Source organism: Vanellus vanellus (assembly GCF_965231255.1).
Source record: "Vanellus vanellus genome assembly, chromosome: 3".
Lineage (NCBI taxonomy): Eukaryota > Metazoa > Chordata > Aves > Charadriiformes > Charadriidae > Vanellus > Vanellus vanellus.
The window spans coordinates 577875-594466 of NC_138907.1; the positions used below are offsets into that span (position 1 = coordinate 577875).

General features: G+C 45.7%; 1 protein-coding gene across 1 annotated transcript in view; it reads right to left on the bottom strand.

Moving 5' to 3' along the window:
• HNRNPLL (heterogeneous nuclear ribonucleoprotein L like) overlaps window positions 1–10776 on the bottom strand; it is a 28874-nt gene extending 18098 nt beyond the window's left edge. The window contains exons 1-2 of the mRNA XM_082480538.1: window positions 10454–10776; window positions 2065–2183 (exon numbers count right to left, since the gene is read on the bottom strand). Of these exons, the coding sequence (XP_082336664.1) occupies window positions 2065–2183; window positions 10454–10648 (314 nt within the window). The 5' untranslated portion in view covers window positions 10649–10776. The remainder of the gene's footprint in view (window positions 1–2064; window positions 2184–10453) is intronic.
• Window positions 10777–16592: the final 5816 nt, after the last annotated feature.

A 16592-nucleotide genomic window follows, 5' to 3' on the forward strand; every position in this document is an offset into this window, starting at 1 on the left:
GTTTTTCTAAACGATTCCTATCAAGGCCATAAAAGGAAGGTAGGTCCCTCTGCTGGCGCTTCCCAAACCCGGCCAACACATTTCTAAAGCATTTGCACAAAACAAAGAAAGGCAGCTAAAAGATAAATAATTAATTTCCTGAAAAAAGTTGAACGCATAAAAACGTTCAACCAATACAACAAACAGTTAAGCATTTACTAATTTACTAGAGCTACAATGAATATTACAAAAAAACTTGCTAAAACCACTTATGAGGTATAGGATCAAAGAAAACGCAAAGTATAAAACACATTCAAAGTTTAATGTGTCAACAACTTTGCTGTTGCTAAGAAATTTAAAATACTGTTTTTGACACAAAACTACTTTAGAGGAAATAAACAGAAGTATTCTAGTTAACCAAATTCAGACACAGACAGACTTCAAGAACCTTCATCAGCTGATGTTTTTGAAAAGCAAAACCCTCAGGCTAAAATGTACCTATTTGTACTCCTGAGCAAGCTTGGGCTCACTTCGTTTTAGTAATTTATTTATTCTAAGATACTGGTTCGAGTATAATTCAATTATTTGAATATTAAGGCGGTGAAAAATCCTATTGTATTATTTACAAAACCCTATTTGACTTCAATACATGCATTTACTTGAAAAGAAAAACGTTTCCAAAAAGCAGCACTCAAAACAAGCTGGCTCTACCCATTCAGCTGTACTGGTTTGTTCACAATAGAGGGATCTTTAGGCTATGTGACCTTTGAAGGGGCTTTCTCTGAAGAACCATCTCGTTCTGAAGGTCCTACCATATCACAAGCACTCCTCCCACACAAAACCATAGGAAAAAGCATCATCTGCCCTGCGGTCCACTCTTATTTTTGGTATATTCACTTATATCAAGACAACTGTCCTCGCGCTGTTCTGTGATTCAGTTTGACTACAGCGAGTGCACCCTCGCTAAGTTCGCAGATGACACCAAGTTGGGCGGGAGCGTCGACCTGCTTGAGGGTAGTAGAGGGATCTGGACAGGCTGGATCGATGGGCCGAGGTCAATGGTGTGAGGTTCAACAAGGCCAAGTCCTGCACTTGGGTCACACCAACCCCATGGACACTACAGGCGTGAGGCAGAGTGGCTGGAAAGCTGCCCAGTGGAAAAGGACCTGGGGACGTTGGTCAACAGCCGGCTGAATATGAGCCAGCAGTGTGCCCAGGTGGCCAAGATGGGCCTGTATCGGGAACAGTGTGGCCAGCAGGACTGGGGCAGTGATCGTCCCACTGTACTCGGCGCTGGTGAGTCCCCACCTCAAGTGCTGTGTTCAGTTTTGGGCCCCTCACGACAAGAAAGACATTGAGGTGCTGGAGTGAGTCCAGAGAAGGGCTGCGGAGCTGGTGAGGGGTCTGGAGCACACGTCTGATGAGGAGCGGCTGAGGGAACCGGGGGTGTTCAGCCTGGAGAAGAGGAGGCTGAGGGGAGACCTTCTCACTCTCTACAGCTCCCTGACAGGAGGGGGTAGTGAGGGGGGGGTCGGGCTCTTCTCCCAAGCAACAGGCGACAGGACAAGAGGAAATGGCCTCAAGTTGCTCCAGAGGACGTCTAGGATGGATATTAGGGAAAATGTCTTCACTGAAAGGGTTGTCAAGCATTGGAGCAGGCTGCCCAGGGCAGTGGTGGAGTCACCATCCCTGGAGGGATTTAAAAGACGGGCAGACGTGGTGCTGAGGGATGTGGGGTAGTGGTGGGTTTTGGCAGTGTTGGGTTGATGGTCGGACTTGATGATCTTCACGGGCGTTTCCAACCTAGACGATTCTATGATTCTACAGCCCATACCAAGGCCAGGCCTAGCCGCGCTACTGAAGCCGGCCAGCACACACTAGGGCATGCGGACAGCCTAACTCTGTTGACCAGCCTTGCCATTTACAGAAACACAGAATCTCCACACAGCTAGGAAATCTTTATGCTTTACTATTAACTAAGTTCTGGACTTCAAATGGCTATCACAGTGTGTTTAAAGAGGTCCAAGAGACTTTCAAATAATGCTCCCAACTTGTCCAGAGATATCTTTCTACTGCTTGACATACCATATGGTTCCAAACTTTTCAAGAGCTTCCACAAGATCTGCTTCCACAACTGATTCACACAGCCCTCGGACATGGACGACAGGAGAAACAGAGACTTTGTGATGACTTCCCCCGGCATCCTAGCAACAAAACGACATTTTAAAATTCAACACAGAACAAGGAATACCGCGATCATTAACTAAAATTAAATATCTGGCAGACATTGGACATTGGGTCCAGAAGCAGCCATCTAAATATACAATCCAAGCATATTTTAAAATAAAAAAAAAAACAAACACCCTTTTCTTTCCAAACAGATTGCCAAGTTCAGTTGCTGAAGTTTTCTTAAAATAAAATGCTTTGCAGATTTAATTAATGTGCTTGCACACGCAAGATTTTTCTAATATTAAAAAAAAAAAAGCCTATATAACACTTGGTTGAATTGCAGGAGGTCTTCCACCCTATTCATAAAAGCATTAAAAACATAAAATACTTGGGACATACAGAATAGCTAAAATATTTCTGACACTTCCTGTTTGTTTATGCCAGTATTTGTTTGAGACAGGCTGGGGGGGATTAAAAACAAGAACAAGGGCCATCGGTGAACTGAATTAAAATTGATTCTTTTTCTAATGGACGTGGAGCTGCGCCCCACAATGTGAGAAAAATGCTGGCTCCGTCCTATACTTGAAATAAAGCAAACTTCTCTAATTCTGAACACTCTTCATTCATGTTATTAAAAACTTGCGATTTCTGTACCTATGGGCATGCTCCCTCTTTTCAGCCCAAGGCTGACTACCATTAACAGATTCGGCCATCGTACATAAGCATAAAGAATTCCCACTATGAACGTTTTTCAGAGCCACTGCTTCAGACAGTCTTGGTTCTATGCAACTGAAGAATTCGGGTTGCAATCAGCTCATCTTTCCAGGCAAAGCCTGAAGTGGGGCCAAAATTCACCTTATATATTCCAAGACACGGGGTTAAAAAAAAAAAAAGAATGAAACGATGTAAGCCAATAACAAGAGATAATCAAAGAAAGATTAGAGATAATAAAGAGCACACTAATATATACTGTAATTACCAGCATTCAAATTTCATACATGTAACAGCAGCATAAAGTTGATGTATTCAAATCTAGCTACTACATCTATGTGTCTGATCTAACAGAGCAAGGCTTGTTGATTTTTCACTTTTTCCTAAGTGCTAATATTCCATCTTCTGGAACTAGAGAGAGATTCTCATTTGTAGTGCACAGGAGCATTCAGCTCCAGTAATTAAGTAACCACAATGATTGCCTACTACTGCTACAGACGTTCCTCTCTTCCCTATCTGTTTGAATTACAGATGCGGGGAAAAACACATTCTGGAAAACTACAAATTCAGTCTTGTGTGTTTAATTCCTGTGTTCCGTACACAGCTCTCCCTAAAAAATTATGTATTTTTTTGTTTAAATGGAGGATTTGACCATTCTGTTTGAACCAAAAGCCAGCCTTCCCAACTTCATCAGACATCAGAACAATCCTCTGTGTCATTTTTTTAAGCTTAGCTTACATTTTGTTCATTTGCAGCATGAAAACTTTTTAAGTGGCAACATGTTTGTTCAAATAAGAGCTGTGACAATTGTGGGAAAACACCAATAGTGATATTTGCATAAGACATCATAAATTCTCAATTAATCAGCAGAGGTCTACAGCCATAGCAGCGATCCATGCAGTCATAAAAGGTTAATACTTTGAACTGCAAATACTTAGGCAGAAGGAACTTGCAGAAGCAACACAACGACAAAGAGCTGGGGGTTTTTTAGCTTATATGTTCTTTACGCACATACACACCTGTAAAAGCTGAAAGAAGCACCTAAGAAAACCTTCAAAAGAGAACTAACAATAATTACCGGGTTTTCCTGCAAAGTCTCTACCTACTCGAAGGTGTTAAGCTAGCGGGCACCTTTACTTTATTTACAGTCTACAGAACAGTCAGAAGTTATTAAATCAATTATTCATTGCCCTGCATACCCCAGTTAATGCTCTGGGTATGCATTTTCTTTTCTTTTGTTTTCTTTTCTTTAATGCATTCAAGAAATCTCATCTAAAAATATTTCTGTCTAATCAGATGGCAAATACAAGCAATGATTTTCTCACTGAAGCAAAGACTCGCTTTGAAGAGCACCCCGATACATCATGTCAAGCTTTTCAGCAAGCAGATCACAATGGAATGGTATTTCACTCTCCCTCCCCTTCCCAGTTCAATCTTCTATTATAGTTTCAGTTCCTGTTTCTCTGTCATACATATTCCTTTGTATTTTTATTTATTAGCAGTCCATTTAAGCTTGCCTACTGAAGATACAAATCTTTCTAATAGTACAAACCCTCTCAAAAATTAAGACTTTTTATACTTGCATCTTCAAATCCATTATACATGAAACTTCAAACTGGAAGAGTGGAGATTTAGATTAGATATTATGAAGAAATTCTTTGCTGCGAGAGTGGTGAGCCCCTGGCGCAGGTCACCCCAAGAAGCTGTGGCTGCCCCATCCCTGGAGGTGTTCAAGGCCGGGTTGGACGGGGCTGGGAGCAACCTGGGCTGGGGGGAGGTGTCCCTGCCCAGGGCAGGGGGTGGGACTAGGTGATCTTTAAGGTCCCTTCCGACCTAAACCATTCTACAATTCTATGACTTATACACACGTATACAGGTGTGGGCACTTCTGCAACTGGAATTATTCTCAGAACCATCAGCAAATACAAATTTTGCTTTCTTTTGTAGTTAGAGCACCACTTGGCTTTTCCAAGCCAAGTTTCCTTCTCCCATAACACCATATACAAAGCATCCTTTAGTAGGGTGATTTTGCAAGAATCGAAAGTCTGTTTCTGCTGTTGCAGTAACTTGCGCAGAAGCTCAAGAATCATGGAATTGAAAAAAAAAAACAAACCCAAAAAAACCCCAACAGTGAAAACTAAGTCACTTGCCATAAAATTAAGGACTTACCTAAACAGCATTTCAGAAAGTAATTTATACAGATAAAACCACTGAGGTTCTAAATGGCCAAATCAGAGGGCCTCTGCTTTACCAAAATAGTTTCTAACCAGCAGCAGTAAACAGCAGCACAAGAACTGAGCATAAGTCAGTCCGGAGCCAGGAAGCCGCAAACTAACATTCACAGAGCATATTGGTGAAAGACACGAACATGTGCCACAGGCATATGTTTGAGTGCAAAAAAAAAAAAGTCTTCACGAAGGGCAGATGCACATATTACCATCAAACAAGTTTTGCAGCTACCAAGCTGCAGTACCAAGCAAATCTAGAATGATCCTTGATTTCCTCTAAAAGCCCGAGAAATAAAACCACTAGACCACATGAAAAAAATCAAATGCGTCCGTAAGTGTAAAGCATCTCCACAGCTAAGGTCAGAATATACACAACTCATCCAACTGCTGCCGTAATTTCTTCCCAGAGACAAAAAATATAGGATTTTGACCAAGATCTCACGGTCACTTTATCTCAAAAACTACACGTGCTACACAGTTGGCACACAGACAAAGGTTACATCAAAGCATCTGCTCCCATACAGATTAACCACCAGCAGCATTTCTCTGCTTACAAAGGAGTCTTTCAGTAACTCCAACTCCCACGATGGCACAAAAGCCCCATGCAAAACTCCAACGCGACACCCGCACTCCACCAAAGCCAGAAGAGATCAGCTAATGTTACTGCTGTAGCCATTAATATATATGGCTTGAGGGTTTTTGAAAGCTCAGTAACAATTTCTTGAAGAATCATTAGCTGGAGAGAAAATGCAATTACTACGTAGGTAATGGAAACAGACCTCCTTTCTGAGTGCTCAAGACCAGTAACAAGGACAGAAAAGGTTTCCCTCAAGAAAGCAGCTAAGAACATAAAAGTGCTTAACGCTGAAAGCGAGCTCTGTAAAGAGCTGAGGGAAGAAGGGAAGTGCTGACATAACCAAGCAGATGAAGCACAAACACCATTCTTTGGTGACCTACATAGTTCCAGACAACTTTTTAAATGTATCACTGGTTTCTTACTAACAAATTATGATTTGCCATTGTGAAAAGGAAGAAAGTTGTCATGGGTCTAGGATGATCCTCCTGCTCACCGATTCCGGATTAGAGAATTTTTCACCAAGTGTTTGCACATAAACGTGTCCTTTCTCTAGACACTTTCCAGTCAGTATGTTCACCTTAGATCTATTAGGTTGTACGACCTTTTTTCCGGACAATCTACTCCTTTACCGTTTCTCTGCTTACCTCCTCACTGCAAAAGCATGGCACTCCTTCATAGCCTCCTGCTGGGGACACTCTGATGAGGAGAGGCTTTCAGAAGCAGATACGCAGCATTTCATGCACACTCTTCAACTGCGAGTTGTGCTACATGATGATGGCGTCACTTAAAGCCATTTGCCCTGTTGTAGGTCATCCCTCCTGATCACACCTGCCTGACCTGAGCAGTTCTGTCTCTTCCCTGCAGAGGTACGGGAGACGCCTCTCTCCATGCCACCTGGAATTCGCACAGCTTTGCAGTGACAACAGTGTTTCCAGTACACAGTGAATTAAGACGGTGTCTCAGAAGAACCAAGCAATCAAGACAAAGTCAAGGTTTCATGGCAGTAGAAGAATATACCCAGTTTTGTATAGCCTGGGTTATTTTTTTGGTGGTGGTAGTTAGTTTTGGTAGCTGGGGGAGGAGGGCTAGGCAGAAGGGGGTTAAAGTTAATCACACCCCATATTCTAGAAGGCTACCTGGCAATTTAGTTTTGGATGTGGAGTTTGGGGTATCATTTCTCTTGTTTAATGCATACTTCTCCCTAGCACTCTCTACCACCGTGTCTTTTCAATTATTTCAATGTTTTTCAACTGCTACAGAACAGAATACCTGCACTCTGGCCACTTCTGCTAGTTCTGAATCTTCCCTGAAGTGGTCAGGCAGTTGGACTAGATGATCGTTGTAGGTCCCTTCCAACTGAAATACTCTATTTTCCTCTCTGCTCAGTGCAATCTGAATATCCCTTAAAAAAAAAACCCAAAACAAACCAAACATCACCCCAAAACAAAACCCCACACAACACACAGCATCCTCAGGAGATTCAACCTGAGGTGCTGGAAGAAGAACTAGCCTGAAGGTAACGGTTACTTTTCTAGATGGAAGACAAAGGAGGGAGGATGATTTACACTTACTCTACAACCAATTTCTAGGATGCACATCATTTAAGAAACAGATATATGAACAAGTCACTGTAAAATAGGTCAAAATCTGAACTCGTTGCATCTAGCTACTCTTAGCACAACTGCCTGTGACAGACATGAAGCAACTGAGTTGCAAAGCGAGCTGCTTTCCACTTACCACAAAGCAAGAACACTGCGCATCGGAAGTTACAGCAGAGTAGCTGAGAAGCTGCAAGTTCACATCCCTATCTTACCTTGCGGTAGCTTGTAAATTACGTTTGTGTATTTAGACACCACATCTCCCTTCCCCAACAGTAAGGATGGGGATAACAGATCTTCCTTACTTCATAGAAATATTTAAGAATCAATATGTCAGAGACAGCGAGGCAGGCAGACGCTACAGAAAATAAAACGTTAATCAACGAAACTGAAATTTAAGGGAGGGAGGAAGGATGGAACTGAAAGGCCCCCCAAACACCCTCAAATGCAGCTCTTAATCCACATTCTCCCAGTGTCCTGACACTCTGTTACACCTCTGCCAAGGCTTCACCACCACTCAGCCTCACCTCTGTAAAAGTCATTCTTCCAAACCATACTCTCCTTCACAGAATATTTCTGCAAGACCACTCCATACCCCTCCCCCAGTCAGCATTCTGGTCTGTTCCTGGCTCTCTGTGCTCCTCAGCCTTGAGATGAGCCATGAGGAACAGGGTACACTCCTGGGCTATGAGGAGCGTCCACACGAGTGGGAAACAAAGGAAAAAGAAGAGCAAAATAAATTTTACGTTTCCCCATCTGGATCTCCCATACAGACTTCTAGGCACCCATTTAAAAAAAAAAAAAAAAACAAACCACCAACACAGCCAAAACTTAAGAGGCATGAAGGGCTTATTCAACCCAATTAAACAATCCCAGAGAAACAGGAAAATGCCACAATAATAAACATAGCCCAGCAGGCAGACACCACCAACCCGCTAGCAGGTCCTACCACAAAACAGCTTTTATACAAAGACAGCATATAATCCATGAGTGTACAGTTGACCGATATTCTAGGACACGTGTTAGGAAGAACAGAACCAAACAGTGATGCTACCAGACTCCTACCACTCTCTTTTTACCCCGACCATCCATTTCCTTGTTTCTCCTTCTAATTCCCCCTACTTCATCTTCACTTATTCTTTCTCTGCTCTCTTCTGAGCAACCCAGGATACTTACCCTTCTTCCCTCCTCTCACCCTACTTTCATCTTGCATGTCTTTGCCCTGAACCACAGACCACTTTTCTAAGCTAAGGACATTTCCCTGGAGAGAAATGAGTAAGATATGACACAGAGTAAATAAGTTCCCTGCACATTTTTTTAATCTATTAGAGAAAAAAATATAAAATTCACCTTAACCAACTCTACTTATCTGAACAGACGCTGGCATTTTGCTATTAAAAGCCCCACATAATATTACTAACAAAAGCACTCAGTCGTTCATTTTTCACATATCCACTTGATATTACAGCTTATTTTTAAGAAACTAGTTTGATCTCTGTTATCAAGACAACTTCTGCCTCTTCAATAGTAGTCCTCCGAATACAGCTTTGCCAATAAATCAGTCAGTGACCATGCACCTCCTTGAGGCATGCTGCAACTAACGAGCTGCCTAAAAATCCTCACATTCTTGACTTGCTGCATATTTGTTTCAGTTTCTTTACCCACAAGACTCAGCACATGCCATTCTTGAAATCCAAAATGTAAAGTTGCAGACATACTCTGTGCTCTTGTTACCTAAAAAGGCAGGGCAGCGTGTCCTGCACGTTAACTGGGATGAACTGAGATACTGAAGTCAACATGAAAACAAGCAGAGGCAGAACCCAGAATGAAAGAAAAAAGGAAAAAAAAGTAAGAACTAGCTGTATTTCATAAAATACTGCAGAAAAGAGGAAAGGCAAGAGCAGCATCTTGTTCCTACTTGAAACAACGCATGATGTCCAGCTCTCCTACGTGACAAGTTTTCAAGATAACTCAAGCAAGCATATGGATTTCATTCAGAACTGGCCTTTAAGACAGAGCACATTGCTAGGCCTGGACCATGACAGAGACGATGCTCTGTCACAAGAAACTAGAGAATTACCGTGGTCGTCTCCAGAGATGTAGCTTTGTTACAGTTTATCGGGGAACTTTTGTACTAATTTTGCAGGTACCCTCTCCATCAATAGGTTTAACCGATGGTAACAGCAAATGCTCTCTTGTTCACTTATCCCAGTGCTAAGCAAGTTCATTTGACCAAATCATGAAACAGAGGTATTCCAGATTTCTAGGTCTGCCATTAAATCAATGTTTTCTTGATCTTGCCTTTTCAAGAGAAAAGAGATAGCAAGAAGAAAACCAGTTACAATCAGCCAGACAATTAGTCATCAAAGAAATCAGACACGAAAGTATTGTTAGCCCAAGTTTACGTGTCAAGGGCTATCTTGATTCTTAGATACAAATTCATGAAGAATAAAAGGTACACAGGAAAAAAAATTAGTGAACCAGCGTGCTTATTAGCATCGTTCACGGGGAGGAGAAAAACAGAAATGCAAGTGGATTTAAAAAAAAAAAAAAAAAAAAAAAAGGAAGCAATCCTTTACCACCAGCCTTATCGCTGCCAGACACAAAGGTAAAAGAGGTGGGTGAAAGCAACCCTCTGCCCGGCTCCCCCCGCCCCCGTTTCTATAGCTACACGCCGTAACGGGGGGGGGGTGGGGGCCAGCGCACAACTTGCAGTGGCGACAACATCCCAGGCGGCGAGCAGCTGCCGGCGGAACGGAGCCAACCTCGCAACCGTAGAACCCCGAGACCCGCCGTCCCACCTCGCTCCCCTTTCCCCTCCCCCGGCAACCAGGCCCGAGAAACAACTAGCCCCAGTCCAGCCCGCCGCGGAGCAGGGAAGGACAGGCCGCAGCCTGCCTGCCCCCCCCCCCCCCCCCCCTCCCCTTCCCCCGCCATTCCCGACCACGGGGCGGGAAAAGCGCCCCCCCCCCCCCCCCCCGCCCCCTCCCCCCCGGGCCTCCACGCCCGGGGTTGAGACCAGCGGGGAAGGCCGCGGGGAGAGCCCCCCCCCCGGTAACGGGGGAGAAGGGGGGTGTCACAAGCCTCGCCCCGCGGGCGGGGGGCGGCGCGCAGGCCCCGTCCCCGAGGGAAGGCGCTCCCCCCCCCCCCCCGCCGTCCCCCTCCAGGAAGGCGCCCGCCCAGTCCCTCACCCCGCCCGAGAAGCCCCCGCCGCGCTGGGTGGGGGGTTTGTCCCGCCGGCTCTCGCTCTCCTCCGCGCCGCTGTACTCGATCTCGCCTTCCTCGGCCGCCGCGCTGGGCTTCAGCCGCTTGGCCTGGCTCTCGTAGGTGCCGTCCTCCTCCTCCTCCTCCTCCTCGTACCGCTCTCCAGACGACGGCGACGACATGGCCGCCGGAGGGGAGGGGAGAGGAGGGGAGGAACGGCCCCGGCTACCGGCGGAGGGGAGGCGGCGAGGCAGCGGGGACAGAACCCGGCGACGGCGGCGAGCCCGAGAGATGCTCTGCGCTCCGTCCCCCCCCGCACACACCCCTCCCCGCGCCGGCAGCGGGTCTCGCCTCCCCGCCGGTCATCGGCGCCACGATTGGCTGCGACTCGGGGAGGGGGCGGAGACGCCGTGGCCATGGGCCAGCCGGCATGCCCATCGGGCGCGGCCGGCGCGCCGATTGGCCGGCGAGCGCGCCCGTCACCCCGCCGCCAAGCTGCCTCGGCACCGCCCCCCTTCCTCAGCGCTCTGAGATCGGGGGGGGGGGGGAGGGCGCCGCTGAGGGCCTCGGCCCAGCGGACCCCAGCCCCGGCGCCTTTTCCTCGGCGACCGGCTTCCCCCCGCGACACCCGCCGCCTTTGTCTTCTTCTCCGGCTCCTAAAGGCGGCGGGGCGGCCCGCCAGGAGCTGTGTCCCGCCTGACAGCCGTGAGCTGCCAAGGTCAGCGAGCCGGCGGGGGCGGGAACGGAGGGGGGGCCGTGAGGCCGCTCCCGAGGCACCTCCTGAGGCACAGCCGTTAGCTCGCCCTTAGCCGGTGTCACCGGGTGAGAAACAGTACCGCCCTCAGCTTGCTGCCTTCCCTGGGCACGGAGAGCTGCCTGGAGGGGTGTCGGTGTCCCCCCCCGTCCCCAGGGCTCTGTCACCGGTGCTCCTTTCTCGGGGTGCGCTGGCAGGGCTGCTCGGTAGTTGGCTGGCAATGGGCACGGAAGGTGGGTCTGCTCAGGGTTCCTTCTGCAGGGACGTGATGGTGAAGGTGGCTCCTCGGAGCCCACGACCTGCCTGCATAGAGGCGTAGAACAGCCCTGGGCTGGAAGGGAGCTGGAAGGATCGTCTGGTCCAGCCTTTCGTGGGAGGGAGCCCAGATGAGATCAGCTGGCACCCTGGCCAGTCGCATCTTGAAAACCTCCAGCGATGGGGACCCTGCCACGTCCCTGGGTTCCGGTGATGGGTTGTTCTCACTGGAAAAAAAGGAAAAAATCTTGTTGCCCCTTGTCTTCTACATGTGGCTCCTTGTGAAAAGACAGCCTTTGTCCTCTTTGTAGCCGCTCTTTAAGTACTGGAATACTGCAATGAGGCACCCCTGAGCCTTCTCTCCTCCAGGGAGATAAGACCTAACTCCTTCAGCCCTTCCTCATAGGGCAGGTTGCCTTGCCCTTGGATCATCTCTGTGGCCCTCCTTTGGACCTTCTCCAGCCTGTCTATGTTTTTGTTGAAATGTGGGGCCCAGAAGTGGACACGGTACTCGAGGTGTGGTCTGACAAGCGCTGAACAGAGTGTGATGTGCGCGTCTCTGTCCCTGCTAGTAGATGCAGTAGATCCCTGCAGGTGTAGCCCAGGATCTGATCTGCCTTCGTTGCTTCAGCAGCACACTGCTGATTCACATTCAGTTTGTTGTCCACCTTTCAGCAAGGCTGCTCCCCAGCCCAGCCACACAGGTCCCAGCCTCTACTGGGCTCTTTGGGTATGTCATCCCAGGTGCAGGACTTCGCGCTTGTCTTTGTTAAACTTTATACTGTTCTTCCTAGCCCACTTTTCCAGCCTGTTCAGGTCTCCCTGTATGATAGCTTCCCCCTTCTTATGTCCACATCACCACCCATTTTAGTGTCATCTGCAAACCCGGCAAAGGTGCTTTCAATTCCATCATCCAGATCATTTGTGAAGATGAACAGCGTGGGGCCCAGTGTCAGTCCCTGGAGGACCCTGCTTGTGACAGGCTGCCAGCCTGAGTGGAAAGCATTGATGACGACTCTGAGTGCAGCCTGTCAGCTAATTTTCTATACATCTTCTATCCAATCTGTGTCTTGCCAGTTTGTCCAGGAGAAGGCTTCCTCATGGATGGAGGCACAGAAAGAAGACTTTAAATGTTATAAGTGGCTTACAGGACTTTCTAGCTGATTTAGTTCTTGCTGCTGTGGCAGCTGAACCCAGGTGGATGTGGAGTGGAACCCTGCTGAAAGTAGGTCAATGGAGAATGAGTATAGGATTGTGCGAGTAATTGCTTTTTTCAGTTGAGCAACCAAATAGAGGGAGAGAAGTAATTCAGAAGACAGACTAAATAAATGTGATTCTTTTCTTCTTGTTTTGGTGAGATGAGAAAAAAAAAAAAAACCAACACAAAACTCCACACTTCTTTCAAATAAAACACGTTCAACCTGAAATAGTATTTGTAAGCTAGAAAAGAAAGCAAATAGTTTGCTGTTTAAACATTTTCTGTTATCCTGAAACCCAGTGGTAATGGCTCTCCTCTGAGAAGTGGGAGGAGGTTCAGTTTCCAATTTTGCCTGACATGATTTGGATCTGCAACTCTCAGGTAGCTCATCTAATCGTCTTATCTACAAACACATCCATTTGATTTAGGTTAATTTGCTGCATTTCTCACCTTCTTGTTTTCTCTTTGATCTTTGTTTCTTGATTTATGTTTTTCTTTCAGTATTTCTTAGATTTGTACCTATTTTTCACTTTTAACAAAAATTCATTGCAACTTTGAGAGCATACAGTCCACAGGCCTGTAAGTACATCTGTTGTAGGTTCAAATAGTCAATGAGGAGCATGCCGTCTGTGAATATGAAACTTACTTTTCCTGGCACTTATTTCTAAATACACTACTGATATTTCTGCTATGGACATAAATGCTTACTTGCCAGCTGAAGTTTCCAGTAGATTAGTTTTATGTGCTAGAGCTCTGGGATTTTAGCAGACATTCACACCATACCGTCACAAAAAAAGAACAGCCTGAGAAATCACAGAACATACCAGAGTTACAGTCAGAAAATGGCATTGAAATGCTGCAATAATTAGATTTTCTGCAATAATTAAATTTTCTTCCCCCCCATGTATTTAAAATTACTTTTCTGAAAATGAGGAAATGACTTACTGTGTGACCAAATTCTTATTTACTGAGAGTTCCAAGAAACAGAAAAGTTCCGGCATGCTTCTGGGCAGCATATGGACTCCAGTGTCACTTGGTAGCAGACCCTGCTTTGCTGACTTAATGCGGTATTTAATTATTCAACAGTGGAGATGTTAAGATACTTTTCATATTTAAGTGGCGACCTTGAAGCTTCCGTGCTAAGCTACTGTGAGCAGTCTTGGAGCAGTCATTGTTTCTGTCTGTGCTTTGTGCATGCGAAAGGAGGGAGGGAATATGGAAATACATCCCGCTTATGTAAGTTTGAAACGGAGCATCTGACTCAGCAGAAGGATTTCACTGTTTAGTTGCTTGTCAGACCTGTTGCTTTTGTATAAAAGAGAGAGAGAGACATGAAAGGCCCTAATATTGCCTGAAATAGTTCGTTTCATACAATTTTTATTACCTGGAGCTGATAAACAGAAGTCATGGTTTCAGTCTGCTACCCTCCAATAAGAAAAGCAATTAGTGCTATTTACTTACCACTATGCAGTCAAGTACAACCACATAATTACATAAAGAGCAGAACAATGACATGAAGAAAAATCCCCAAACCCCGTAGAAATTTAAACCACCTAATTATGCACATAGTTTGGAAGTACACGTTGTTACCAGTTCAATTTGCTTTCCTCTTCCTTTCCTGCCTTGTGTTTCTTATATCCTTTGCTGTAATTTGTATTACATTAAGCTATTAGCTCATTGTGTTGAGGAACGTTTCTTAACCAAGTAACTGCTAGAATAAAAATGGGGAAAGGTCTTAGTTCGCTTGGCCATTAGGGAAAAATAATTAGTGTGAGTTGACCCAGTAATGTCATTAATAGTGGGATGTTAATGAGAAGGTGATACCTAAAAATGGTCTGGATGCGACTTTCAAGTGTGAGGTGAAACTAGTCCTTTAGCAGTCCCATATTACCATCCTGAGTGCGTTGAGGGTGATATTATGCTAAGACCTGGTCTGCCATTTTGGGTTGAGCCAGCAAGAGGTGACGTAGAAGGGGGTCAGACCAAAGGTACCAAAGCGTCCTGTGCTGTAGAGCTGCCAGCAGTGGGTGCATATAGTGGCACGTCGAAAATGGAATGCAGGGAGCGACCGTTCCCAGGTAGACTTCCCAGTTTCCAGCCGTCAGCCATTTAAGGATCTTCTGAGTCAGAAGCCGCTTTCATACCTTTCTGTGTAATAGCCTTAAGCTGGCTTTTGCCTACTCTTTTGGGGGTTTCCCCCCCATTTATACTTTTTGCTTCTCTGAAGGTTCTCCTATAGTGATGGATTCTCTGATGTCATTGTGTCTCACCCCCAGGTTGCATGTTTTCACATGCATGTTTGGTGGAAACCAATGCCAGGCACCTTCCTGGAGCTCAAGGGGAATCATCAGTAGACATCCAGCTTGTGGAAAAGATGTCATCGTGTTTCTCAACACATCACCGTGAGGGCTGTTCTGACCAAGGATGGGGTCTTGACTTGGAGGGGAGGGCAACAGCTCCTGGGAAGTTTGCATTGCTGGAATTTACACGTTCGAGGCTCAAGGCCTCCCTTCCAACAGCGCTGATTAGTGTGGCTTTCCCACATTAATCATTTTTACTCATTCCCTTTGTACCAAGAACTCAGGAGCCCACCGACAGCCAGTGGAATCACAAAGTTACACATAGCATGCAGGTTGAACTTGAAGTCCAGCATGTAGCAATGTGAAGGAAAGTTACGCTGGTGTTCATTATCTACAGCAGAGGCATGAATGTGCAGGGTTTTTTGTTTCTTTTTTGAATTTAGTCTCAACAGCTTAAGAAATTAGTGCCCTGGCCACCCTCCCGCTGGAAGTTACCACTACCTCAGCTGCAGAGGGGTTGAAAATGCCAACGTACCCAGACAAATGGAACTGGAAATTTTTTCTCAGTTCTTGTTTTTTATTATTTTGATTTGGATTTATCCATGCTCTCCTCCAGGCTGGACAGCACTTACACCTCCTTGCTACTCTTTTCAATCCACAAGCAGTTTCTAGACCTCTACATTTGGGTACTCATTACAAGACTTCTGAAGCCAAATAAGCAGAAGTACTAAGCATGCAATACACTAATTATTGTCAAGAGAAATTATGACTGCTCAGTGTGTTTGACGCTGGCTCGAATACCTAAATTGGTGTGCGCTTGGGTTGAAAAACAGCTGTGGTAGAGGTCAGATCCACTGAGCAGTAAGGAATTAAAATCATTGCCTTACATAGCAGGATCACCGAGGCTTGTGCTATTACCAGCACTTTCAGAAGGATCACAAATATTGTGGTATTTTTTGTTTCTTAAAGCGTCAGGCTCCAAGCAACTCCAAGTTTCATTCCCTAAGAAAACTTAGAAGTTTACCTCTGTCTAGTCAGTACTTCTGAAAAAAGCTTCTAATTTCTTTGATTGCAACTGAAAAACATGATTCTTAAATGGTCCCGTGCCAGGGGCAACCCAACAGTAGTCAGTTCAAGTACACGATCCATTAAATCTCACAAGCAAATCTCAGGCTTTTCTTTTGGATGCCCTGACACCAATTTGTCAAGCGTTTGAGTTTATTACCGCTGCTCTTCTGTATTATACAGTCAGTGCACACGCACACAAGCGCACACCCACGCACACACAGAGTTTAAAAGCAATGACGCTGTTTGCTTTCTCCTCAGACCTATGTAGTACTAGGCAAGTCGCTTAAACCGGATGCTTACAATCACACACTGATTTTTAGTCATTTTCTTACACCTGAGCTGACAACTCAGAAGAAAAGAAGCCAGTCTTTTACCAGTGGAAGAGCTTTCATCTTGGCATTTTCCATTATTATGTTTTTGCCTTTGCACGCCAGGGGAGGTTTAGATTGGATATTAGGAAAAAGTTCTTCACAGAAAGGGTTCCTAAGCATTGGAACAGGCTGCCCAGGGAAGTGGTAGAGTCGCCATCCCTGGAGGGATTTAAAAGACAG